This window comes from Psittacula echo (assembly GCF_963264785.1).
Source record: "Psittacula echo genome assembly, chromosome: 10".
Classification (NCBI taxonomy): Eukaryota; Metazoa; Chordata; class Aves; order Psittaciformes; family Psittacidae; genus Psittacula; species Psittacula echo.
In genome coordinates this window covers 19,611,635-19,639,106 of record NC_137741.1, presented here as the reverse complement: position 1 = coordinate 19,639,106, position 27,472 = coordinate 19,611,635, and the positions used below count along the sequence as shown (strand labels likewise).

Genomic DNA, 27,472 nt, shown 5'->3' with positions numbered 1-27,472 from the left:
TCTGCTTTCCCAGCTCTTTTCCTGAGCCCTTCCCTCCTTCAGCCCAATTTAGCATCTCTTTTTCCACGTGTTAACTCTGAATGGGGTGGGAAAGTCAAACCGGTGCACACTTCGGAGCAGTGGCTGATGGTCCAGAAGGGATTTTGATGTGATGTCCACCGCCAAGCTCCTATGGCCAGCTCTTGGCTCGACAGGATGCTAGGCTTTTTGGGGGTTGGAAGCTGAGTTTTTTGAGGTGGAAGCTGGGATTTTTGGGACAGGAGCCAAGCAGCACTCTGGTGGCACAACAAGGAGCTTGTAGACTCTCGGGCAATAGCAGGGCAGAGATGGTGTCTCTCCAAAATGACCCATGTGCCATCTGCCCTATCCCCTGTCCCGCAGGGCCAGGTGAGGAGGACTGTGCACCCTGCACCCCTGAAACCTCTGCACCCCACTGGCACTGCGTCCCTGCCTGCCGTGAGGGCTTCTACCCCGCTGACAGCCATGGGCTGCCCAACAAAGTCTGCAAGAGGTAGGTACCACCCCGACCATGACCAGAGCAAAGCTGGGATCGATGGGGATCACTGGGAGAGATGCTGGAAAAAACAACGCTAAAAGCAGCTCACAGCTGGAGCTGTTTGGTAGGGAAATTAAAATAGGGATGAGGCAGCCAGGGCAGCCGTGGGGCTGGACCCCACACGCCCCTGCCCTATAGATTTAAGAGCAGCAAAGCTGCACGCTCCCCCACCGGAGGCAGCCAGCCAAGATGGCTTAGGGCTACTGTGGAAGGGGCTCAGCCCCGGCTGCAGGCTCTTTGGAGGAGGTGTGGGAGGAATGGTAATGTTTAGGTAAATATTCCAGCTTTCAATCAAACCTGCTCCGCTCGCCCGCGGCCGTGTTGGAGGAGCTGCACCCGCTCCCCGGCCCAGCACAGCACGGGGGCTGCGTGCGGGAGATGGGGGATGCCGGGAGGCAGCAATTTGCTCCCACTCTCCGGCACTCAGCGCTTTAAGTGGGGAGTGGGAGTGGAGTCAGCCTCATTGAAGCGAACATGAAAGGGAAGGAGTAAAGGTCACTTGGGAACACACAATGCAGTCCCTGCCTGCACAGGGTTTCACTCACCCGGGCTGGCTCTCCAGCAGGGAGAAACGAGAGACCAGCATCCGTTCCCAGGGATTTTGGGTACACTCTCCCCAGGCAGGAGGCACAGCTGATGGGCTCTTTTCCCTGAGTGAATAGACTGTAGTAGCAGAGGTTCCCCTTTCTCTAAGTGGGGTTGCTGGGAGAGGTGTGTGTCCCACTGACCCTTCCCAGCAGACAAGTGCTGTTGGGATGTCACTGTCACTGGGCATCGAGCTGGCATCATGAGCCCGTTTTTCCTGGGGCTTTGATAACTTTTCAAGCTTCAGATTCACCATTTACCCAGAGAAGCTGTGGCTGCCCTATCCCTGGCAGTGTTCAAGGCCAGGTTGGACACAGCGGCTTGGAGCAAGCTGCTCTAGTGGAAGGTGTCCCTGCCCATGGCAGGGGTTGGAACTGGATGAGCTTTAAGGTCCCTTCCAGCCCAACCCAGTCTGGGATTCTGTGATTTTCCACACCCTGTGGTTCAGTCTGGATGTCACAGTGCCAGCAGACACATGTTCTGGCTGCCAGCCCATTTGGCATGGCTGGGATGGGTGGTGGTGCTGCTTCAGATCACAGCAGAGCCTCCATCTCCAGGTGCGACGACCACTGCTCAGCCTGCGAGGGCTCCAGTGGAAACTGCCTCAAGTGTAAAGAAGGTTTCAGCCTCCTCGGTGGCTCCTGTGTAACAAATGAAACCTGTACCAATGGTAAGTAGCTGTGGCAGAACCGCTGGCACCATAGTGCTTCCCTGGTAGCAAAACCAAGGGGTTTGGGGGATTCCCTTCACAGTGTAAAGCTGAAAGCACTGGAGCTCCTGGGCTTGCTGGGGCACGGCTGTGGTGGGCAGGCAGCTTACCTGGCAGAGCTACTGGATATCTGCCTGTTGCTCAAACACATCCAAGCATCTGTGTTTGCTACAGCTTAGTCTTGGGGCTAATTCTCCCACTCGCTGCAAAGCTGCTTTATTCCTTCATTAAAATCATGTGAAAGCTGCATTTTAAAAGCAACTCTTTTTCGATTCTCTCCCCTCCAACACTGGAACAAGTTGCACCGCCCGTTACGTGCAATGTTTGTTTATTTAGGATGTTAATCTGCTCTCATTTTCTCTTGTTCCTCACCTCGGCCTCCCAGCTGACAAGACTTTCTGTGAGATGGTGAAATCAAACAAGCTCTGTGAAAAGAAGCTGTTTGTGCAGTTCTGCTGTCAGACGTGTCTTATGGCCGGGTAAAGTTCAGCGCCTGCATCCATCCAGGACTTCCACCAACGGCCAGCCCAGTTGTGCCAAATGTTTAGGACAAAAGTTTATGTTTTCAGCTTTGAGAGAGTTTACATGGTGCTGTCAAGCATCCGCTCGTAAGTTTGATAGCTTTAATATCACTGTCAGCGCATTTCTATAGCAATAGGGTAAGCTGAGATTGGATCGTACCCTGAATGATCAAGTCCCGAAAGGCAGCAGACAAGCGGTGATATTAACACTCTCAAACACTCCTCGTGAGCAGGGACCGGTGCATGATCCATGTATGCACGCTTGGTTCTTTACAGAGATCCTACTGATGTGCCCGCTGCGAGCGGCTGGCAGGAGCCCTCGCTGTGATGGAGGCAGGACTTGACACCTCCGCAAAGAAAGAGCCGGTCCTGGCTCGGTGTTTGGTACCCTTCCCTGCTAGGTGATGGCTGATCTAAACCCGCATTGCAAATGGCCATGCTCTGTACATAGGTAAAACGATGAATTAGGTGGTTCCGGAGCGGTGCCCACCGCCTGCTCCGGTGCTCCTGTTCGGATTCGGTCGGTAGCTGGTTTTCTCTCTGGCCATGGCAATAACTGGAGATTTGAGGACCAAAGCGAGAGCTGATCCATGTGGCTCTGCAGGCATTGTCAGCCCAGTGCGTCCACAGGGCTTTGCTGTGTAGGTAACTGAAGGCCGGCAAACCCCTTGTGCCTAAAAGGGGTCTTAGGGACTTTGGGGGGTTCATCCATCCACATGGAACAGCCTGTGGGGGTCACAGCCTTACCACACAATGTATTTCCCTCCTGGAATTGCTAGGAATCACTGATTAATAAGTTCTGGAATGAGCTAGATCCTTCCTCTATATGAGATGGTGTCCCAGTTCATCTCCTGGCATTTTATGTCATGATCCTTCCCCTGTTTCACTGGGTTCACCACTCTCTCTTACACAAAATCCTCCTGTTTTTACTTGGGCATCAGTTTCCAAAAGAGACATTCCAGGGATCCAGCCAGGAAACTCTCAATGCTACAAACCCCTTCCCCGAAACAAACCTTTTCATGCTCGGTCTTAACAGTAACGTGGTGTTTATATATAATTGTGTTTAAAATATCCTTGGCTATGTTGTTTTACAGATTTTTTAAAAATAACTTATACAATCCTTGGTTTTCCTCTGTGAACTATTTTTTATATGGGAGTGGGGAACCTTTCTGTGTCCTACGTCCTTCTCTCGGACCCTGCAGAGCCACTCTTTGCACCAGATGTATGTAAACACTCTTTCCTACGTTGCATGTTCTGATTTTCATTGTTAATAGCTGGAACAAGTTAACCTTTTGCCAATGAAATTCACAGTAGGAATTGTCACCGGCTCCTCATGGAACCGGGATAATCCCTGCTTGGTTTCAGTTGCAATGACACGAGCCCTGCCTGGGCTTGCCCGCTAGAGCTTACCTCAGCCAGGTGAAGAGGGGCAGAGCCACGCCGCCACCGGTCCTCATCTGCCTGGACCAGACCCAAAGATGGAGCTTTGGTGAACTGACCTTTAAGTTAATAAACTATTGATCTCCCCCGACCAATGAATCTGTGCTTTTTCCAAACGCACACAGCTGCCATCCCAGCCAGTGATGCATCGCATGTCTTTATCGTGCTGGACAAGGCAGTTGTCCTGGCTGGAGCTCCTCGTCATTCCAGAGCACCTGTGGGAGAAACGGCTCAGGAACAGACAAGCTGCATCTGCAAACCCCTCCCTTTTGTTCTCATAAAGGTCTTTTTACCTTCAGAGGAAACTTCTATCCCACATACCTGCCCCGTGCCAGGCAGGGCTGGCATCGCTGGTGCACCCAGGGCTGTCTGGCTGGGGTTCAGGGCTGTGCTCAGGCACAGCTGTGTGTATTCTCTGGCTGTGGGGGATCCCAGATGAGCTGGCAGGAGGGCTTGCTCCCCCTTCCCACCTGCACAAGGAGCATCCTGCAGTGCCCCACCACTGCTGGGGGCTGCAGGGCCATTGTCCCCCTTCAGCTGGTGGGGAAAGGAGAGGAGCCGCTGGTGCGTTGGGGAGAGGAGGGAGCTGTGGAGCCTTTTGTTCGTTGTGTTGGTTTTGCAATGTTTAACCATGGGCCAGGTGCCCAGGATAGTGCTGGGATACCTGAAACAGAGCTTTTTCAGTGTGGAAAGAAAGGGAAAAGAATGGAATATTCCCATGAGGGAATGCGCTTTCTCAGAGCTGCGCTGCTCTTGGGCTCCTGCATCTTAAGGTCTTCACATTTATCAAATGATAAATGTGAGTTAATCAGATGATTTATCACATCCAGTGACTCCTGCTGTTGCTCCAGGATTCCCCTTGCAGTCTCGGGCCAAACCAGAGGTCAGAAGTGTGGTAAAATGCTGCTGGCTTTTGCCCCTTGGGTTGTAAAATGACAAACTTACTTCCATTTCTGTTGCTGTGTCACAGTCAAAAGCCAGGAGCCACGAGTACTACATCAGCTCTGCTCACTGTGGCCTGCTGCTAAATACTGCTCACTGGTATATTTAGATGCACTGAACTGCTAAAAAAGAAAAAAACATGTTTACCCTTACATCCTTGGCGTAACTCAAAATACACACTGGGTGAAGCAGTGCAATTTAAGATGACCAGTCCCCAGCAGTCCCAGCTTTACCCTGCTTTCTGCTGCCCTCCAGCCTGCCAGCAAAGAGACACGAATTCTGCATCAACATCAGCTTCCAGTGTTTCCCTCAGAAATCACTCCTGGAAAGCAATAAAATTCAGATTATTTATTCAAGCTATTGCAATGCTTGCTTGGAGCTATTAAAGTCCCTCTGACACTGGTACGCTCAGAGGATCAAAGTGGCTGCTGTGTCTTCAAGATAAATGCGTACTTAGGCAATTTGTTAAAGCCCATTGCTCTGTTGTCTCCTGGCACCAAAGCCAGACCTGTAATAGCTGTTTTCTGGAAGTCCTCAATGCAGCCTGACTCCTGGATTGCTGTTTGCCTGTGAGGTTGCATCCAGGACCATCTGCATTTCACAGTTCACATCTTAAAAAATCATTACTTTAGCTTTCCATTACAAAGAAAGGGCTTTTAAGAGCGTGTGTACAGCATCCAAGACCAAGAACCTGTCTGCTCTCAGATACAATGCTATGATGACTGTAGAGCTGAGACATACAGATGTATTGTGCTAAGGGAGACAGGTCTGGGCTTTATTTGGCCTTGTCAGAGGCAGGACCTGCCTTCCAGGAGGCTGAAGAAGGTCTCCTTTTAGTGACTGCCTGAAATGACAAAAGACTCTTGTCTTTATCACCACATGATTCCTGAGTCAGGTAAAACGGTGCTGCTGATGACTTTGCTTATGACAGCTCTTTCTCTTCTTCTTGCTCTCTCCTAACTGTGTTCAAACAAGCGCAAGATGTCATAAAAACCTGACTACGTGCTTCCATATACAGCTTTGGAGAGGGCGTCTTGCAAGCAGGGAGCACAGGAGCTGCCTGACCCCAGCTGACATCTCTGCAGGGATCATCCGGCACAACAGAGCCAGCTCTGACGCTGCAATCCCGGGGAACGAGCCAGGAGTCCCTCTCGGGGTGATGCTGCAAGATGCTCCCAAAGGAAAAGCATGAGCCATCCCTGTGCGGTGCCAAACGTATCTGCAGCGTTTAACCTATTATCACATCCTCTGGGTTCACTGAAATGTCATGGCTCATGAAAAATACCCTTCCCTCGACAGCAGAGGATCCAGAAACCATCCTGCCTTGGCTTGCTCGGGGGGGCTGGAGGGCTGGGGCAGTATTCTCCGGGGCTGCAGAAGTGGCTTGGTGACATCCATCAGGCGACGGCTGGGACCTGGGACGGTCAATTGGTTCCTTTAGCCCGTATCACCCTCCAGCCACCAGCCGAGCGCTGTCACCAGCCTCGGCCACAGCAGCCTCATGCTGGCAATGGGCAGGCTGAGACCTCTGCTCTTCCTTGCTGTTCTCCGCATTCCTAAAACAGCACAGGGGATGCAGGGACACTTGAAAGCGCTCTTTGTCTCGCAGGGAAAGGATGAATACCCTTCAGAGCTTCTCTGAACCCAGGAATACACACGGAAGAGCCAGAGCAACTGTCCTAATGCTGCAGGGCAAAGCGTTTATGGGCAACCCTATACCCAGGAGCAAAGGCTGAGCTTCTGCTTGGATGCAGGAGCTGTAGCTGCGGGAAGCTGCCCTGGCTGCATAGCATGGAGGGAGGGAGCAGCGTGTGCTCGGACAAGCGCACAGCTAAAGCACACACAGTCCATAGGAAAGCAGCCTGCTCGCTGCCAGCCCCGGCCTGAAGCAGGCTCTGGAGTGCCGGGGACGCGCCTCGGGGCCGCTTCCTCAGAGGGCAGAGCCGTGCGCAGGCCGCCGGGTCCCTCTGCTGACGAGCTGCCGGCACTGCTGCGGGCCCGCCCGCGGCCGCTCCCCAGCTCCCCGGGACCCTCTGAGGGGCACGGCCTGTGCCTGCCCGGCCCCGGGGGCGAAGGGGGAGCCGCGGCTGCCCGGCGGAGAGCCCGCCGCGGCCTCCCCACTCGGGAACGGAGGAGCCGGCTGGCCTCGGGGGGGGGGGGGGGGGGGGCGCTCGGCTCGGCGCTCGGCTGCTCGGCCTGGCCGGGCGCGGCTCGGCGCTCGGCGGGTTGTCCTGGCGTGGCGCGGCGCGGCCCGGCGGTGAGGCGCGGCACGGTGAGGCCCGGCGCGATGGTGAAGCTGACGGCGGAGCTGATCGAGCAGGCGGCGCAGTACACTAATGCCGTGCGCGACCGCGAGCTCGACCTGCGCGGTGAGCGGGGACAGAGGGGCTCCGGGCCGGGGGGCTGTGCCGAGAGAGAGCGTGGCTTCAGCCGTAGGCCGGGGCTCTCGGGGTCTGTGGTGAGGCCTAGTGGGCATGTGGTGGGGCCTGTGGAGGAGGCTGTGGGTATCCTATGGTGGGGTTTGGAGTCTTCAGTGGGCTGCAGCAGGACAAGGGAAGCCGGGAGGAGGTTGTTGGAGGAGTCTGCAGTGGCCGGAGGGGATTGGGGAAGGAAGGAGTTAAAGAGGCTCCAGTGTTAGGGGAACCTGAGGGGCCTGCAATGGAAGGGAATTTGGGGTAATGTGGTAGTAACGTGCAGTGGTTGGGGTGGGACACACGAGGTGGGTTTGGGCTGGGAGGTTACAGGGAGGGAGTTGAGGTGTTTGTGGAGGGGGAGGAAGAGGGGTGCTTTGAAAAGGCTGCGGGGGCTGTTGGGTCTGAAAGGGAGAGTTTGGTCTGTGGGTGATGCGGAGGTGTCATTCCAGAGATGCTTTGACTATCTGCATCCTCAGTCTGTCCAGATATGTGTGCTCTGCCTCTTGCTTTGTTCTGCTTCCCTTCTGGGCACCATCTGATCTCTGCCTTGCACCCTTCCCTCAGGCTATAAAATCCCTGTTATTGAGAACTTGGGTGCCACTCTGGACCAATTTGATGCAATTGATTTCTCTGACAATGAGATCCGGAAGCTGGATGGGTTCCCACTGTTGAGGAGACTGAAAACTCTTCTGATGAATAACAATAGGATTTGGTAAGTGGTTGTATTTTGGCCAGATGGGGCCCTGAGGCATAGGAAGATGCTCTTTGGGAGAGTGTTTGTGCATCTTTCAGTGCTGGGTAACTGTAGAAGTGTTTGGTTTATGGAAAAAAATCTGCACTGTATAGTATATATAGAGAACTGTGTAGGCTGTCTTTGATTTTCCTTCCTCACTCAGTGCAAAAGTCAGGCTTTGTTTTTCAGACAGGACGATGAGATGCAGAGTTTGGAATCTGGCTGGAACTTTAGATTTCAGTAGTCAGTCCCCATAAAGACAAAAACCAGGGATACCTGCAATGAGTGAATGTAAATCTGATACTGCATCTAGTACTCTTTCAGCAATGGCTGGTATTTATTGCCACCTTAATTAGTAAAAGTGTTGTAGCGGATGCTGACCCAAACTCCTGCCAGCGTTGGACTGGGTTGTTTTACATGGGGATCCTTTTTGTTATCACATTTCTGTGTGTCTTTTCACCATTGCTCATTTCTGGCCTAAGTTAAACCTTTGGTTTTTTGTTCTTCTTTAGTCGCATTGGTGAAAACCTTGAGCAGGCTCTGCCCTGCCTGACAGAGCTCATTCTCACCAACAACAACATTGCTGAACTGGTAAGTTATTGGTGCAGGATAAATTGAACCAAGCTTAAAGATTGTATTTGTCATCTTTCCAATTAACCTTTTTGCTGAGAGTAGTGTCACATACTTCTGGTCGTAGTTGGCTCTTTTTCTTTAGAGTAATGCCATATGGTATTGGTAGTAGTTAATGTTGTACATAGTGTAATGAGCATAATTTGCAGCATGCAGTGGAACAGCAGTCACAAAGACTGAGTGGATTTCCCGTTAAACTAATTGCAGTAATCCTAATTAGTAACAATTACTAATTCTAATTGGTCATTAAAATAGATGTGAGTTCAGGAACTTTGTTTTCTAATCAGATTTCGATCATTCACTAAAGAGACTTATGATTTCTTACTGTGTTCTCATTACATAGGGTGAACTGGATCCATTGTCAACTATTAAATCATTGACGTACCTGAGGTATGTGATCTTGGAAAGACAAGCTGCTCTTTCCTTGCTGTTTGAACTCTGCAGCTGGCCTGGCTCTTTGCTTTGCTCTGGAATGTTCTCCTTTTTATGAGCTGTGACAGAGCCTTTATGCTTAAAAGTTCAATCGGTAAAGGTTTCTACTACGCTTCAGAAATACCTGGTACTTAATGGGTGAAGCTTTCTGTTACTGACAGACAGTTGGACTAATGAGATGTAACATCTCTATAAACCAGTATATGAGCACTGAAGTAACCTTAACCTTTAAAAGCCTAAAAACTAAAGGTTAAAACTGTTGTTACAAAATACTTTAAAATATGTGTGAACAGTGACTTTTCAGTAATGTCACATTTGGCGTGAGGGACAAAAGTAAAAGCAGCTTGTTTGGTGATTTTACTAGCTCATCGGTGTCCAGGTAGGAAATGTGATGGTTTAGGGTTCTTTTGTTTGGGTCGTTTTGGGTTTTTTTTAATATATATGTATATATAAACATATATATATATTTTTTCAGGTTGTTCTTTATGTTCAGTAAAATCGACTTAATTGATAAAGTGCAAGTTTTTACCATAGTTTTCATAATATCAAAGAACAGTCACTAGGCTTATTTAATGGTGTTGCGGAAGGTACATGGATGTATTTTAAGTATATTAATGTATTTCAGTGTAAGTGTATTTTCACATATGTTATATTAAGAACCTCTCTGTAACCTCTGTTGACTTTGTAGCATTTTAAGGAATCCTGTAACAAATAAGAAGCATTACAGATTATATGTCATCCACAAAGTTCCCCAGGTCAGAGTGCTGGATTTTCAGAAAGTGAGACTCAAAGTAAGTCTGCTTTCTTTGCTTCCAGCACAAGATGAATGCTTTTTGTTCCCTGTTGCATGCTTCAAAATTCAGCAGTAACAATAAGCTTTTTGCTGTAGTTGTAAATTTAATTGAAACTATGTATCATAAGTGGCTCTAAAAACATGCTCTTTTTCTTTCATGGTTTCATTCTGTTAAGTGTATAGTCTGTTTAATGATGCGAAGTTTTACTAGCTTTGTTTAGCCTGATTCTTTTCTGGCCCTTTGGTGTTGGTAGAAAGACTGGAGAAAGAGGCCATTTGCTCTTTGCTGTCAGTCAAGATGTGCGTGGGAAAGAGTTCTTACTAGGCTGATACATCTCGAGTCTGAATGTTTGGGCAGTGTTTATGTGCTTGTTCTTCCATCTGGTCTCCGTGTACCAATGTTGACTGATGAAGATGAGCCAAAGAGTCTTTCTTTGCAAAGACAGAAGCTTTGCAAACTGCAGTGTTCCTAAATTAACTTTGTGTGTGTGGTATCGCTGTAGGAGCGACAGGAGGCAGAGAAAATGTTCAAGGGCAAACGGGGTGCACAGCTTGCAAAGGATATTGCCAGGAGAGCAAAAACGTAAGATAAAAAACCAATTTACACTGGCATCCTCCTTCAGAAACACCACGTTCTGTGTGTGATGTGAGGCACTAAACTGAAACACCAGCTGCTAGCGGGATGCTTCAAAAGCTTTGCTCGCCAGAAGTGCCTTGTCCAAGCATCCCAAGTTTTGGATGGTGGTGAATACATCTCAGAAGTATGTTTGAAAGATGTATTTGGTCAGGGTGGGTTGACGTAAGTCAACAAGCAGGAAATGTTAATTTTTGCCGTTGTTTAATTTGCCTTTTTTCCCCCTAGATGATTGGTAGTTCCGTTTTTTTTCTTTTGCTAGGGAATATAAACTGCTGTAGTCAGGAGGGTAAATGCAGGTGAAAGTCTCCAGTTAAACTGTTACATGTTTAATGAGTTTAATTATTAAGTGGTGCAACATGTTTTGTTTCTTTACTTCTTTGGTAATCAGAATCTGGATCGTGTATGGCCACAGCATTTCCAAATCCGTAATTAAATTAAAGATACCTTGAATGTATTTAGCATTTAAAACTATAATAGATGGACTCGAGCTCTGGTTTATGAGCTCTATTCTGGAATATTTTTAGAACAAGTAGATGATTGAACTAAGTAGCTCAATAAACATAAAGAGAATCTCTAGCTGCAAAGGAGGCTGCAGCCTGGGCTGTCAGCACTTGAGGAATTCCTTCGAGCTGATCAGCCAGTAACATCCAGTTTTGTATACTACAGGTTTTTCTTTTGAGTGTTAAGATTATATCCAGTCTAGTGTTTCATATAGGCTGGTGTAATATCATATTAGACATACGAGAGCAGGAAACCCAGTTCCAGTAACTCTTTATTTATCCACCCTGCTTTTGAAATGGCAACAGCCCACCTGAGTGTTCAACAACATCCAAATCAAATAGCCTTTGTCAACTGCTTGATATCTAAAGTTAAGGCCTGCCTCTCTACAAGAGCAGATTAAAAGGTTTGGGGGGAGTGGGGAGGAATGGGACAGTGAGGACAGGCTGCTGGTGTTTCTGAAGGAGGCGATTCTTCACTGTATCAGTTTGTTAACAAAGATAAGATACTACACTTGATTGAGTGAAACGCTTCCAAACCTAGTTTGGAAGTTAAGAGAAGCGCGTGCCCTTCAAAAGGTGTAACAAGGCTTTATTTTCCCTTGGAAGCTTCATCCCAGGTGCTGCTCTGCACTTTGACAAAAAGAAAGGTGGGCCCTCTGCAGGGGACGTGGAGGCAATTAAGGTAAGTCTGTCAGGACAGCACATGTGGATCCAAATGGAACCAAGGTTTCCTCCTGGAAACCCCTGCCTCTGTTTACACAAACAGAGCAGCGTGGCCTAACTTTGGTTTAGGCCACTTTTCTGTAATTTTTCTTCTCTTAGGATATATCTGGTTTTTTTGAGAACTTAAATGAAACGTTCTGTGAGCTTGGAGTTGTCTCAGGACAAAGCAGCTCATTTAATAAGAGTGGTTGTTTTGAGTAGGGTCTTTGTCTTTTGCAAAATTTTCTAGAACTAGAATTTTGCAGAACTTTCTATAGAAACTTAGCATCACTTCACTGGGTTAAAAACATTGCTCTCCGGTTTCTTCTAAACAGACTGACACTGTGTGTGGAGATTCATTGGGTTCTTTTGTCTGTTTTTCAGACTGCTATAGCAAATGCCACGACTTTGGCTGAAGTGGAGCGGCTGAAGGGCATGTTGCAGGCTGGTCAGATTCCTGGCAGAGAACGAAAAACAGGTCACTTTAATTACTGTTTCCCAAACAGAATCTACCTCTTTTTGTTCTTTCCCGATGTTTTATGTGAGCTCTGGAGGGAGTTACGTTGGAAAGGCCAAACAGTTCAAAGAACTGTTTAAACTGAGTGTAAGTTTATCATCAGAATGACTGGACCACATCCATAGGGCTTTGTCTGCCTGGCCTCTGGAGTGCAGCTCTGGGCTGTTACTTGGGGCTCTGTTGACAGCAAGGTGCTGAACATCAGCCCTGAGCCTTCCCTGGGGAACTGGCTAAATCCCAGCAGTTCATCCCACTGATTTAACAAGCAAGATGAATTGCAGAGTCTGCCTGGACTGAGCATTTGTGCCTCAGATGAGGGTACAGGAGCATGTCTCAGAGGGTTCTGCATGGACAAATCTTAACCACAGACTGGCAATGCCATGTGTTTCTATTAGTGCTGTGTAGATTCTGCTCATGGAGCTGGTTTTAAGGGTTCGCGTTATTAGTGCCCCTCTCAGGGGCTGGAAATCAATATCCTTACCCTGTGAGAAAGAAAAGGAACCTTTGCAGTAACCACCCTAACCCTGGACCGTGTCCTTCCAGGCCCGTCGGAGGACGCTGAGGAGGAAATGGAAGAGGATACGGTTCCCAATGGATCCTAGGCCCCGGCTGGCCGCGGTCCGGCGCTTCTCCTTGCGGGGGGCTCAGCCCGGCCCCTCCGCGGAACCCCCCCCCCTTCCCGCACCGTGTCCTGGCGCCTTTCGGTGCTCAATAAATGAGCCTTTCCGTTTGCTCCCCGTGTGCGGCGTCGTGTGTGCGGAGCCCTCCCTGCACACCCCGATTGGCTCCTAGCTCCCTTCACCTCTTCTCTCATTGGCCGACATAAGCATGATTTCACCCTTAGTCTCCTTCCCATTGGTCCACGAGGGGAAGCGTCGCTTCGTGGTTGGTTCTCCAGCCCCGACGTGGCGGAGGACGAGGAGGGCGGTGATGGGTGGGCGGGCGGGGCGGCTCCCGGACGTGAGGCGACGGCGACGGAGGTGGTTGGCGATGGATGCGGGAGATGCCGGCGGCGGCCCCGGCGCGCTGGGGCTGGAGGGGATCGAGTTCCTGCAGCACACGGGTGAGGGCCGGGGGGCGAGGGGAGCGCAGCGGGTCCCGCCGGGGCGGCCTGCTGCTTTTCTCCTCCGGGCTGGGTGGGCTCCTTCCCCCGCGGCCTGCGCTCACCTGCGGCCTGTTCCCTCACAGCCGGCTCCCTGCTGTCCCGCTATGGCTGGTACATCCTCCTGGCCGCTGTCGCCGTCTATGTCCTCTTCCAGAAGCTGTCCCAGCGCCTGGCGGCCCAGTGGAGCGGGCGGCCGGGAGCGGCTGACGCAGCGATGGGTGAGTAGGGGCGATACGGGGGCCTCCTGTGGGGGCCTGCTCCGCAGTCGCCGTGGGGTGTATGGCAGCTGATTGGATCTGTTCGCACGGCATGTAGTTAATAACTAACAGATGTAGTTTGGAGAGGTTTTAATGGTGGTCGATACTCGGGATAACAGTTTAAGCCCACAAAGACATAGAGATTGTGTTACTGAATTGATCCCTGGGCAGAGGTTGGGCCAAGAAGTGTATTTTTCAAAGGTTGTCAGGGAAGGATTGTGTCCCAAAGGAACGTGGTTGGGGGTGAAGGAGCAGAACAAGGGATTAGCTGGTCTTCGATTGTGCAGAAGATGAGGGAATGGTGGTTAAAATTAGTTGTTGTCAGCTACCAAATAATAGTCTTGCCAAACAAAACCAAAACATCCAAATCTGAATACCGGGGGAGAAATCTTTTGACTAATACTAATTTTTTAATCAAAATTCATCACCCGTTTTGGCTGCCCCATCCCTGGCAGTGTTCAAGGCCAGGTTGGACACAGGGGCTTGGAGCAAGCTGCTCTAGTGGAAGGTGTCCCTGCCTGTGGCAGGAGGTTGGAACTGGATGAGCTTTAAGGTCCCTTCCAGCCCAAACCATTCCATGATTCTATGATCTCTCTCCTTTCACTTATTCCTTCACAATTCCTGCTCCAGCAGGACTGTGTACATTTGGGGTGTAACTGCCTCTCACCCGTGTTATCTTCCCAAGGGTGGCACGGGCTGTAAATCTTACACAGTCATGATCCTGCCTTATTTTGAGACTTGCTGCTGTAAAGCACAGGCTGTACTTAGGGATCAGCCAAACAATAAGTGCTTCATACCAGTTCCTTTGGCTTGTTGGCGTGGCAGTACATGGGCCCAGAAAATAGTACTCACGTGCCCTTATCCTCCTGGTGCTCTTTCATAATGCCAGTTAAATCTTCATTTAATTGCCTAAGCTGCCTGTGAAATTACTGAAAGTACTGACATTTCTTTCACGTGTGCATCACCGGATGGTAGCAAACACATGAAGAGACAAACAAATGTGGACTTCTAAAGGCCACTGAAGGGAAGTGGTGACTCAGTGTAGGTTTTGTGAGACTGCCAGTTTTCTCTTGAGATATGTGTGCTATTTGTAAGTAATTCCTCTGCTGATGGAGCGTGTTAAACCTGCCACTGCTTCGCTGCTGTAATGGGACAAGCTGGACCAGTTGGCAGGAGGAGGAGGAGTGGATGTGGGCAGGTTGCCCCATGCTTCTGCGTAAAAGAAGTTCTCTGGGTAAAAACGGAATCCCTGCAAAGCTTGGGTGCTATTGCTCAAGCTGTCTCAAACAAATCCTTCAGAAATAGAAGCAAGTATCCCAGAAGTGTGAATTTTAGTTTTTCATGGGGTTGTTAACATAGGTGCCCTTAGTCATTCAAATCCCATTAAAGTAATTGCTCTAAAATATTAAAATGTAATGCAGTTTAAATCAGCACATAAATTACTATCAAAGATCAGCTGGAAACTGAACTTGAGCTGTGATTTTCTGCTACCAGCTGCAGGGAGAGATGTGAACCTTTCCTTAGTACAAATCCTTGAGAAGAACATCTACCATTTATATTGAATAGCTTTGCAAACTCTTTCCCAATCTCCTAGAGCCTGACATGGTGGTGAGAAGGCAGGAAGCTCTGGCAGCAGCTCGCCTTAGGATGCAGGAGGAGTTGAACGCACAAGCAGAAAGATACAAAGAAAGACAAAGACAGGTAACAGGAGGGTGTTTCTTTCTTTAATTCATAAATTTGCCATCAAGGGCTTTGCTGCTACTATAGGAAGGTTTATTCCACACTAGGTACCAGAATAATAGGAGACTCACTCTCTGCTGGAATGGGGGTGCTGGGTTTTTACCCCCTTCTTTACCTGGAACACTTTTGATACAGTTTGATCCACAGAGCGGCAACAGGCAGTAGGTACCAGGATGGTATCACCTCCACAGGCACATCCCTGTATGCTGTGCTGACCTGATGTCTTGATGCTCTTTGTTAATTACAATGATTGATACATGTAGTACTTTGCTCCTTCCTGAAGTAATTAACCTCTATGGCACTTGCTTCACTGCAAGTAATTGTGTCTGTGGGACACTGTGGGCCTGTTCTTTATTTTTTAACAGGCAAATCTGTGATTACAGGAACTTAGTACAAGGCACAGAAAATGTCTGGAGGGATTTACTGGTGTTTAGGTTAACTGTACTGCTGCAGACATGCTTTTTCTGTTCCTAATGGCAAATAGAAGTTCTTAGAAACGTAGGTTATCACTGCTGTAATTTAATGGTTGGAATTTCAGCTTGAGAAAATGAGGAATAGCGTATTGCTATTTGGGGTAGCATAGAGAAGCAGATGTGAATCAGCATAGCTATAACGTTGCTGATTAGTCCCAGCCCTTGGGTTTTGTTGTAGCTGTTTCTGTAGCACTGGTGATTCCATTAGTTCTGAAATCTTAGTCTTGCATATCCTGGATTTGTTCCTTAGCTTGAAGAAGAGAAGCGAAGGCAGAAGATAGCGATGTGGGAAAGCATGCAAGAAGGAAAAAGCTATAAAGGAAACCTGAAACTGAATCAGGTAACAACTATGTTAATCAGGTTACAAGTATGTTTATGTGATTAGATGAGCTGATACTCGCAGTGATTAAATTCCAAGTAACTTTTTGCTTTCGTGAACAGCAAGAAGTAGAATCTGGTGCCTCCACCTCATCAGCAGTCCCGAGATCTAAGCCAACCAAAAGGCCCTTGCGAGAAGGTGGTAAGTGTGAAACCCTTAAGACACGGTGAGCTTGAAACAGAGCATTCTCCAGCTGCTGACATAGTCATCATACATATTTTTTTTCTTCTTCAAGGAGGAAACAATGTGCCTTGCAGATGAGGACTTTAAACAGTGCAAAACCTAGCAGGAAGTTTCTGTGGTGCTTTTCCCCTGGAAAACAGCGTTTCAGTTTGCTTGTAAATGCTTCTGCCACAATTTACTGAGATTTTTGTCGCTCAGAATTAGAGATTCTTACAATAATTCTGGGATCCCTTCCCCATTATTGTAAAAGTCAGATAATTGACTATCTGATCTGTCTTTCAGCCACCTGTATTACTGACTGGATGTAGGAAGAGGGTATTTTGTATTATGTAGATTTTGGAAGAGGAAAGACTGTATTATACAAAATGTGACCTTTTTTTATCAGGTATCATAGTAATGATCTATTGAATCTATGAATACATCTGAAATCCTGCAGATGTATAAACTTTTACCAACTCTCACAAACCACCAGAGGATCTTATTATTACACTCACAGTCAACTGCTGAAATCATCTTGATTGGTGAACTGCTTTCCATGGCCCACACTAGGATCACTGCTAGTTGGCCGTGCAGCTGATCTCCTTTGTCTCCTCTCAGCCTGTGCCGTACCTGCAAGTGCTAGTTTGGGTGTAATATTTTAATGATGATTTTCCATAGTTGGGGGGAGGATCATCTAAATAAGCCTCAATAGTATCAGACTGAAAAGGGAAACCCATTTTGGGTGCAGCACTGAGTAGGTCACTCAATTAAATGTATGAAACCTGAAGATTCTTGATTAAAGATATTAAACCTCAATAATTGTGCAGTGCTGAAATTTCTGCTTTGAATATTTTTACTGACAGCTGATGACAAAATCTGGATGAACTGATCAGTTGATCCATCTTATGTTAATATGAGCTCAAGTCTAATGTCTGATACTGTCAAATGTCTTTTACAGCTCTTGCATGGGATATTTAGCACTGTGGGGGATGAGAAGTGCCTGTAATGGCTGCGTGAAGAACCAAGATCAGGGCAGCTGGGTTGAGGCATGTTTCCAGCTGCTCCCTGTCTTAGTTTCATCCTAAATCTGCTTAAATAACAGATGATAGAATTAGAGGTCTCTGATCTTCTCATGAGGTAGGTCAGCATGACATGAGAGAACCACCTGCACTGCTCAGCTGCTGAATTAAGGTAGAAAGCAGAACTTGGCTAGTATGAGAAAAACTTCAAAGAGGGAGGTGATGCTTGAAGTTTCAGTGCACAGGTCGCTTTGAAACCTGCTTGGTTAGGAACACTACTAGGTTGTCAGTTGTCTTTTTCTTTGCCTGGTTCAGAACAAATTGAGGACATTGGCCAAGTCGTATCTTTCTGAATATGTACTCATAAAATGAAGCTGCCTATAGTTATGGCATTAGAATGCTCAACTAAAATACGTTTGTTTTCCTGCATATACTTCCCTTTTCAAATCCTTGGTAAAAATCATACAGTAGTAATGACTGGATTTACCTTTTGACCTTCAGAGTATTCCTTGCAGGACTGGAATAAAAGATTCTTTTAAGTCCTTAACTACTAGGGCTCTTGGAGAACAGATGCACTCTTACAGAGTTCACTGTAGGAGTTACTGCTCTGTTTATTCTGCTGAGCAGCTCTAAAGCTTAGTGCAGGCTTAGAGAAATTAAATGGTAATTAATTTCAATTTAATTTAATCCAAATTGATCAAATGAAAACACAGGTGTTTTGCAATGGCTTTTACTGACAGCACTACAAAAATAAACCATCTCAAGCCCGTTTTCATTTTCCTTAAAATGCTGCCTATGTAGTTAAGTATAAACAAGGCGCAAATAAATGTGAAGTTTATTTTTGATGTTCCTTGTATGTTGGTGTAGGCCTATTGAGGATGAATATTAATCCAATGGATTTCTCCTCTATTTCTAGGCTATAACCCCCTGTCTGGAGAAGGAGGTGGAACTTGTTCCTGGAGACCAGGCCGGCGAGGCCCATCAGCAGGTGGATGAGGCTAACCTCCCTAGTGTCTCATGTCACTAGCAGGCTTGATCTTATCCACTGTCTAACTGCCTACAGTTTGCTTGTCACAGTGACTCCTTTGGGACTGGGTCTAGTGCAGGTGTTAACATCAAAACAGATTTACATCATTTCCAAATAATAGTGCAGAAGGTGATACCACACAAGAAAAATACCTGATCCTCTTAGAGAGAATGAAGAAAGAAATAGTTTTCCCTGTAGAGAGGAAGTGTTGTCTGCATTGCCTGAGTTGAGAGCTGGGTTCTGTGGCTGCCAATCCAAAAGTCTGGCCTCAGGCAAATGTAATTATCTACACTCCATGAAATGAGGATATTTGCCACCCTCAAACATGTTACCAGATCTGCTCTGTTTCACTAGAAGATACTTTAGAGGAGAAGGATGTTATCATTGGCAGATACCTTAGATTTTAGGTGGAGGGACTTTGAGGCAAAACATGAAGTGACAAACTCCACACACTAGCACCAAACGCCTGTTATTTACTGCAGAAGAGTCTCTGTGACAGGCTGCTTTCAATGATGTTTTCCTTATAAATGGTACACAAACCAGTGAGGATTACTGATGGTAGACAGCAGATGGGGGATTCTTGCTACCCTTTTTTTTTTTATTATTTTATTTCAACTGCTTTGTAAAAACAAAACACTATTAATATTAAATATAATTGCAAACAAATCATAACTCTAGTATTTACAATCTTGTGGGTTTCTGCAGCATCTTTTTATATAGGAGGCACATGTTCTAGTGCAATAAATGTGCGTAAAGGAAGATGAGAGATCAAATGAAAGGATTTTCATTTGACTACCTCCATAAACAAAAGGTATTTTTTCAGCTGTTCTTTTTGTCTTAAAACTGATTTGTTTTATTTGGGTGTTCTGTGTTTCAGATCATGATTTTAGAATAGTCAGCTTCAGGTTAAGTACAATTCAAGCTTTCCCAAGTTTAAAAAGTGAAACTCCTCATTTTCTTCCCTACCTCCAATAAGTGATTCTGTAGTTGGATCAATTGCATTACTGGTTGTTAAGCACTCCAGCTGTATTTGAATCTAAATCAAGAAAGCATGTAACAAAGGCCTTGCTTAAACAGAGCAGGTTTCTTCACAGGCTACAAATATTCAAACACTGCAAGGTATTCAAAGCTAAGAAAGCCACAGATTGTGCCAAGAACTGTTGGTTTGGGCCACGAGGCTGCTTGTAGCTTTAGCAGTGCAGTGTCAGGGTTACACTGTGGGGACGTAAAGAACTGACTTTGTACTACCTTCTGCTCTGAATGTGTCTCAGGGTGGGAGCTGGTAGCTTGGCTGCATGGCTCCCCTGAACACCCCAGCTAAAGGCTGAGGTGGACTCTTACCAGCTTGTGCAGCATAAAAGCTGAGTGTGGTTTGTGCTGGAGAGGGCCTCTGGGTAGCAGACGTGTCAAACTTGCAAGTGAGGGGCTATAAGGAGTAAGTATCCGGAGTGTGTGTGGTCTTCATCCTTCTGGTGCTTAGCCAGCACTGGAGAGAAAATAAAGCTAGATCTGGCCATTGTAATTGAGCTTCCCAAACATCCCATCCCCTTGATATGCAAAACACACAATGCAACGAAAATCCAGGCTGGCTTTGATACAGAATGAAATAGTTCCTGGCAGCATATGACAAGTGTCTCAGTGTCTGATTACTGCTATTGAGCTTGTATATAGGCATTAAAATATGTACCTGTTTCATTAGCATAGCTTAGGGCTGCTTCAACACTTGTTTCTAAATAAATACTTAGGCTTGGAGTATTTGTGTTCATCCGACAGTGTAAGTGCTAACTTTGAATATGGTGGTTATACATATCAGATACTGCTCTGTATGTCAGGTGAGCTGTGATTTTCTCTTGACTGTAGATGTAAGTAATACATTACTAGTGAATTTTAAAGTTGCCAGCTAATGAAATAGAAAGTCAAAGAACATTTTGCCTTAGGGCCATGAAGTGTGTGCGTTCAGGTGTGTGTGGAAGATGAAGTGAGAAGGCTGCTAATGTTCCTACAGAAACTAGTTTTCATTTCCTGACTTCCGGGTGTTTTGGTATGTAAACTGAAATTTCCATTGTTGTAACATACTCTGGTGTATGTAACTTCAGGTTTTAATCTTTAACAAGGCAAAATAGAGGTGGGGAAGGCTGTTTTCAAGATCTGAGGTTCTCCATCAGTAAAGAGGACTAAGTCGTTATCTTACTCATGCCTCTGGGGAACATTTTCCCCTTGTGTTGGTGAAACAGGCAACAGACTGCAGCAAAACAACTGGGGGAGGTTGTTGTCTTAAGCAGAATTCCTTCTGTGGATAAAATGGTGAGGACGAGTTGATTTAATTCAGTAAAGACATTTGAAGAAATAAATAAGCAGGTCTGAACTGAGCATATGCTAATCTTTCTCTGTGTCTCAAGACTTGCTTTGGGCTGGGACTGAGAATATGGATATTTGCCCAATTCTAAGATTTATGAAGACACATCCAGTGAGAATGAAGTGATTTATGTATTTCTGGAAACTTCAACCTTCTCTCTCCCTTAATTTTTGTATTTTAATCCTCAGGTCCCTAAGTTTTTCTTGATCAGACACTTCTAAGCCATTGAACAGAGTGGGAGGAAGAACCTCAGTTTGTAAAGCTTCTCTTTTGGCTCCCAACCTGCACAAGCAGATGGAAGGGTTTTTCTTCTGACTTCGAATAGAAAGCTCTCCCTTGACCACAAACAACTATGGAGAGGTGGTTGCTTGTTGCTTTCTAGCTTGAGAGTGAAGCATGCAGAAGGCGTGAGGTGAAAGTGAGTTATTTGATGAGTCCATTGTTCCTACTTTGCCATGAATTCCCAAGAACTTGAATTACAAAAGATCATATTAAAAAGCCTTCAGGAGATTCCCCACACACACAGACTTAGAGCAGTTACAAAAAAAGCCTCTTACTCTAGTGATGCAGATGTTCTGAAAACATCTTTATCTGGAAGAAGCCAGCTAACAAACTTAGAGTTAATGCAGTGCTATTAATCTGCCATATAATTTTGCTTAGCCACTGAAGAATAATCTAGTTGGGGTATTGAAAAGCCCTAAATGAAGCAAGTGTTCAGAGGCACAAAAGAGTCTTGAAACATTAGTTGCTAGAAGTGTTTTTCATCGTCTTTTGGATGATTTATATATGGGAGGAACAAAGTTTTTTGTCTTCTTTAAGTTGCAGATAAGGTCTGGTTTATGCAGAGTTCTCTTAACTGTTCATCAGGAGATACTAAGCACTGGAATGAAAACTGAACAAAAACCCCACGTCACTCTCGTAAAATTTGTTTGGCTTTATTCATGCCTTTCAAAACCATTGTGAAACGAGGGAAAGCTTTTACAAGTGCTCTTGCATACTTTGTCGTGGTAAAAAGAATATGTTTCTTATGCTGGAAAGTTTTAATAACCAACAACAGGAGATGGAGTCAGGAGTGAGGGCAAATGGGGCGTGTGTCAGCAGAGCTGTTCCAGGTGCTCCAGGATTAATCAAAGCTCCAGTGTTAATCAGGGATAAGTGTGAATGAGAGTGCTAATTGCTCCATTTCTGCAAGTCGCCTTGAAGAGACTGAATGCAGGTGTGAAACGTTAGTACTACTGTGTTTTAAACAGTTCCGTGCTATTTTGACTCAAAACTCCAGGAATTGGGGTGCTCTGCAGCTGCTCTGTGACAGGCTGCTTTCCTTCTTAGACTGGGCTGATGCTCAGTGCAGGTGTTTAGATTGGGTTCTTTTTCTCTTGGGTTTTGTGTCTTTTCCCTCTCTAGGAGGTGACTAAGCAGAGATTAAGCATTCAGATTGATTCTGAACGAGGGTGGCACCCAGCATGAGTTTCTCCTATGCTATACCAGCAGTGCTACAGTTCATGGCTGCGTTTAAACCATGCTAACATCATCCTTTATGCCTCCTGTGCTCAGCAAAACAGTTCCCATCTCTGGCAGTTGTGCTTTCCCAAGCCTGGCTGCATATCAGCACACGTCTGCATCAGATCCACATTTGGATGAGTTTTACTCTTGTACAGGCTAAGACAGTGACACCTTTTGATGGATTGGGTTAGCCAGGAGCGGGGCACAGAGTGTTTCTGTCCACGCTATCACAGAACACTGAAACTGGATATAAAGTTGGTCTAGACTTGGATGGGCTGATGACTTGTTCCTTCTTTTCTTCCCCCCTTTTGGAATGAAGGCTTAGCTTTTGGAACAGCTCTGCAACCACAAAGGAAAAGCATACTGCTGCTGGCTGGGTGGTGTCCTGGCCCGGTTGCACTGTTGTAGCTGATTCTGTGTGAGCTTCCAAGCCAGCTGTTACAAGCCTGACACACACCCTGCCCATATTCCCAGCTCTGGAGCCAGCGACTTCAAAAACCTCCATCAGTTTTTATAAAGCAACCAATGGCTGCAGTGAAATCGGTCTCCTCAGCTCAGCTCTGGTGGTGAACATAGGTTTTCATTGCAGATTTCTGTTATGTAAAGTACTGCCAACACAAAGCAAGATCTCCACTGATAAATTAACGACGTAATTCCTCTTTCTGTGTCTACCATAGTTTACTAATCAAGATTCTTTTTATGTGCTGCTTATGAGGCTCAGCTTCAGAACTCGTGCAGTGGGTAACATTAATATAGGGATGGCAATGAAAAGGACTGAGAAAGTTCTATTTAAAGAGAACAGAAGGAAAATGGATATACTGAAATACTTCCTGGCTGTTCAATCTAGTTCTGGTGCTCTGTTGTGTGCATTAAAATGAGGAGTTACTGTCGGGCTGGCCTACAAAACATGCTTTCAAAAGAACCAGACCCAAAGCTGGCTCTTAAAGCTTTACTTCTTCACATATTGGAGGGCGTAATGTTCAATGTAAATTGGCCTGACTGCTTCTTTGGTAATGTAATACAGCAGCTTCCAGTGCCTACAGGGGCTGACAAGAAAGCTGGAGAGGGGCTATAGGGACAGGCCAAGGGGAATGGCTTTAACCTGCCAGAGGAGAGATTGAGATGAGCTCTTACGCACAAGTTCTTTCCTGTGAGGGTGCTGAGGCGCTGGCACAGGGTGCCCAGAGAAGCTGTGGCTGCCCCATCCCTGGCAGTGTTCAAGGCCACGTTGGACACAGGGGCTTGGAGCAAGCTGCTCTAGTGGAAGGTGTCCCTGCCCGTGGCAGGGGGTTGGAAATGGATGAGCTTTAAGGTCCCTTCCAACCCAAACCAGTCTGGGGTTCTATGAATTGCCACTCCATGAGCTGTTCTGTTCTTAGCTATGCTGCATCTTGACACTTGCTTTTTATATACACATTCTAGACTCTTCCAGTGTTGTTTGACACTGGTGTGGGGGTAGCATGTTAAAAACACATCACCTTCCCCTCTGTGACACAAAGCTCCAGGGCCTTTCATGCGCCATGGCCGTGCTGCTACCACCTCCCAGCCGAAGGGAGCGGGAGCTGTGTGGGGAGCAGGAGGGTTTTCCATTGCTTCCAAAGCCCTAAACGGAGCTCCTTGGCTGGGAAGAGCAGAGGAGAGCCAGGGCCTGGCCTGCACTGCGGGGCCGGGCCGAGGGATGGCAATGTTGGCCTGGCTTTACAGCAAAAGCAAACGATGACAGCTCAGGGTGGTTTTGTCCCTTGAACGGGCTTCGTCTGAGCGATTCAGAGGGGAAAGGTTGGGACTGGTCCGTGGCAGGACCAGAAGAGGTTGGGGAGGAGAAATGCTGGAGCTAGGGAAGGAGTTTCTGCATCATTTGGGAAAATGCAACGGAGCTGGAAATACTGTGACGGGGAGAAGTGCTGCGGGTTGCCCAGCTAGATTTTTTCCACCGTGAGTCTGTTACCTTGAATGTATGAAGTATGCTCATTTTCCAGTGCCTGGGTAGTTCTTACAGTATCAGGTTAAGTACTGGAACATTCATAATTAAAGCTTCTGGAGCACTTGGGAAGTAGTTCACTTCTGTAACTGTTACTTTAAAAGGTGCTAAAGAACGTCTATTGTAGAAGGCACATCCTGTGTTAGAGTGGGCTCATCACCATGGACAAAGTGGAAAGCAAAACTGATGGGAAAGAGAAGCTGTTAAAATGCAGGATATATCCATTCTCTATAATGTAGAGTCTCCTGTTTGGAATAAACTCTTTTCTTTTGGTTTTAAGCTTCTTTGTTCCAAAAGGATGACACCTATTCCGTATGGACACAAACCAGCTCAAAAAGCTGCTCCAAGGACTTGGCTTTTTTATCTTTTAAAAATAGGATTACTGTGTTGTTAATCTGATTATGAATCTAAACGGTGTGGGCCTCTCAAATGGGCTCTGGCTGGCTGGTCTGGGTGCTAATCTCACCGGAGTGACTGGGATGGGAGCACAGGGACAGAGCACATACGATGTGCATCCTCTTCAGATAAGCTCTCAGAATATTTCCTCAAGCAGTCCTACATAGAAAAGAAACCATGCTGTGTAAAATGCTTTTATACTTGCATACAGTGTTATATGAACAAAATACCATGCCTTTTAGTATATGATAGCCACAGTACATAGTGTTAATTATTTACTAAGAGGAGGAGGCACTTAAATGTGATTATGCAGTATGACCTTTCTCTGACAACCAGATTAAGGACATACTCTAGGCAGGTAATGCCAAGGTTATAACTCAGCTGGAAGAACTAAGCCATCCTCTTCCCGTTTCTGTCCCCTTTTTTCCTATAGTGGAAACAGCAGCTGCTCTATGTGAGAATAGAGAAGGAGGCATTTGCCCACCTAACACTTTGAAACGTGAGTTTGGCACAATGAATGGGCTGAAGCGAGGCACTTTGATGTGCTCAGGGAGGTTGTGTGTGGATCACAATGTTCCTGGGTGCTACCCCATTTTACAGCTTGATGTCTCAGCTGTATAGCTGGGGTGATCTCATCCGGCAGCAGTGAGAACTCTAAACATGCCTTCAATTCCGGGTTGAATCCTGACTCCTAGAAAGCACCTCTTCCTTCTCCTGCCATTCCTTGAGTGCTCTCTGCGAGGCCCTGGTCTATAAAGGAGGTGCAGGGAGGTGGGAAAGTGCCAAAGGAGAGCCGCGGGCAGAGGAGCTCTTAACACAGGAGCGTGCGGCTCCGCTTCATCGTTTCCATGTGTGCGAAGTCGTGCAAAGTTTTCAGTTCTGATGACTAACTTCTTTTTTTCATGGGAAGAAGCCAACTGACAGCTCCTCAGCCCCAATCCTTCTCTCTTTTATTGCCTTTTAACCATGCTAGCTCTGCCTCTTCCTGCAATTCATTGGCCACAGTGGCTTTCCCTTGAATCAGGAGATTTTTACTGCTGATTTGGAGCACGCTGAGAGCAATCCTGTTCCTGCTCACGAGCCTGCCACATCTCCCTCCCTTGGAAAGGAGTGCCCTTACGCTTAGTTTTAGCTTCAGTATTTCAGGACCTGATGATCGAGCTTGGAGGGGTGAAGAAGAGTTTGAGGTCTCTTTTGAAGATGCTTTTAAAAGTGGGATAAAAGATCCATGTGTGCAGAATGGCTGAGGATAACCCCAAGCTTGGCAGAAAGGGATGTGGGCACCCGTAGTTAGAAATAGTAGTGAAGCTTTGGAAGTCCTGGGAAGTAGAAAGGAATTCTGGTAGTGGTTTGGGGGTGGATTTCCCCATAAGGAAGGGATGGAAAGGACAGTATAGCAGAAAAGGTTTTCCTGGTGTAAATAGTGGGTTGGGATTATTTTACTAGGGAAGAACTGAGGTGGATCATGGGTCCCATTCCCTGTTCCCAGAGGAAGGTGCCAGAAAGGCAAAGCTCTGGCTTTGTCAGAGCAAGTGTGGGCAACAACAGGAGACCTCCTGCTCTTCTTTCCTGTTAATCGCTTGTATTTCTTCTCTAGTTTCTATTACATCTTGGTTTTGTTTAGTGCCACAAGTTGTGGTGGCACTTCCCTTGTGTTATTCATTGCTCCTGACATCACCCTTGTTCATCCGTGCTGACCTCTGTGTGAGGATTGCACCATCACAAGAGCAATAAAACGCCAAAAATAAAGGCATTTTTACCAAACTCATTGGGTTAATTTGGTGAGCAGATTGGGATATTACCTGCTAGTTCTAAGGTACAAGGTTCCTTGCTACAAGGGTTGTAGGAATGTCATATATGGCTCTTTGAGTCATTGATTTACAGTATTCAGTACAATGCCTGCTTGTGCAATGGTTCTTGCTCAAGAGCAGGCTGCTTTTATGCCTAAACTTTCTTCTTCCCAGCTCGTTGTGGATGACACCACAATATAAATAACTTTTAAACGGGGAAAGAATGGCCATTGGAGATGCAAAAATGGGTAGGAAATGGAAGAAACCACAATGATACAGCACGAGCTCAGTGAGCTGTGCTGGATGTGTTTGTTCTGTACCGACTGGAGGGCTTGTTTTCCCTCCAGGGTTTGGGGCTGCAGTATTTGAAGCTGAAGCACTCTGTAGATGAAACCCAAGTTAGTTATGGCAGACAAAGAAACAACCCTTCACCTGGTACAGCTGAAGCAGTCATTATAGCCTCTGAATGGAAGCAGACTGACCTGTTTCTGGTCGGTTTAATTAGCAAGGTGGGAGAAAATGGGAGAGCTGCCTGTGCTTCTGCCCTTCCCTGCCACCAGCATGAATCCATCAGCGCCAAGTGAAACCAGGGCTGGGGGGCTGCTCCTCGCTGCCATGCCTCCCTCCAGCTCTGGAGGCACCATGGCCTGAGACAGGGCAGCTCTGGGGCTTGGGCAGCAGGAACCCAACCGTGCAGAGATGGGAATGGTGTGTTACTGGATGTGCACACTCGACATGAGCTGTGCTGGGTCTCTGCAGGGATGGGTGATGGACCTCTGCCACCAGGCATGGTACCTAGTGCTGTTCTGGGTCAAGGTACCAGCTCCCCAATGCCTTCTCATTCAGGCCCGAAGGGATGCTCCTGTGCAGGGTGCTGGGCTGGGGTCCCTGTCCTGGGGTTGTGCTCAGGGCCTTAGTCCCAGGATTGGAGCACCCATGCTCGGGTCCTGCGGTCCCCATGTGCGGTGCGTGGCCAAGCCGCCGGTCCCTGCGCTGCGGCCGCATCCCGAGGTTCGCTGTCCCTGCTCCGCACCCCGGGTCCGAGCCCACACCGGAGCCCCTGTCCCGGGCGGGACCCGAGGGGCCGAGCGGTACCCGGGGGGCGGGTTCGGCCCCGCTGCCGGGCGGGGCTACGGGCAGCGCGGCGCGGGCCGCACACGGCGCCTGTGCCGA

General features: G+C 47.2%; 3 protein-coding genes across 9 annotated transcripts in view; all 3 read left to right on the top strand.

The window, feature by feature from the left end:
• PCSK6 (proprotein convertase subtilisin/kexin type 6) overlaps positions 1-2,333 on the top strand; it is a gene marked incomplete at both ends in the record, with an annotated part of 33,717 nt that extends 31,384 nt beyond the window's left edge. Inside the window, 3 exons of the mRNA XM_080626791.1 lie at positions 382-511; positions 1,699-1,811; positions 2,236-2,333. Coding sequence (XP_080482917.1) covers positions 382-511; positions 1,699-1,811; positions 2,236-2,333 — 341 coding nt within the window. The remainder of the gene's footprint in view (positions 1-381; positions 512-1,698; positions 1,812-2,235) is intronic.
• Positions 2,334-6,989: 4,656 nt separating this feature from the next.
• SNRPA1 (small nuclear ribonucleoprotein polypeptide A') lies at positions 6,990-12,934 on the top strand. Its single transcript, XM_080626110.1, has 9 exons — positions 6,990-7,122; positions 7,732-7,879; positions 8,413-8,491; positions 8,874-8,920; positions 9,651-9,753; positions 10,259-10,338; positions 11,499-11,574; positions 11,979-12,072; positions 12,655-12,934. Exons 1-9 carry the CDS (start codon positions 7,041-7,043, stop codon positions 12,711-12,713), a joined length of 768 nt encoding a protein of 255 aa, XP_080482236.1. The 5' UTR covers positions 6,990-7,040; the 3' UTR covers positions 12,714-12,934.
• A 93-nt stretch (positions 12,935-13,027) lies between these two features.
• Positions 13,028-26,181, top strand: SELENOS (selenoprotein S). Of its 7 annotated transcripts, none has more exons than XR_013957724.1 (8): positions 13,028-13,174; positions 13,300-13,434; positions 15,068-15,174; positions 15,937-16,026; positions 16,128-16,206; positions 18,163-18,234; positions 18,979-21,047; positions 24,943-26,181. XR_013957724.1 is itself a non-coding variant. In XM_080626104.1 (7 exons), the coding sequence occupies exons 1-7, from the start codon at positions 13,042-13,044 to the stop codon at positions 19,035-19,037; spliced, it is 675 nt and encodes a 224-aa protein (XP_080482230.1). In that variant the 5' UTR covers positions 13,028-13,041; the 3' UTR covers positions 19,038-24,291. The 7 variants fall into 7 exon arrangements, 4 of the variants coding, with proteins under 4 accessions (XP_080482230.1, XP_080482231.1, XP_080482233.1 ...); XR_013957725.1 differs by lacking the exon at positions 24,943-26,181 and having other exon boundaries at positions 18,979-20,314; positions 20,818-24,291; XM_080626104.1 differs by lacking the exon at positions 24,943-26,181 and having other exon boundaries at positions 18,979-24,291.
• Positions 26,182-27,472: the final 1,291 nt, after the last annotated feature.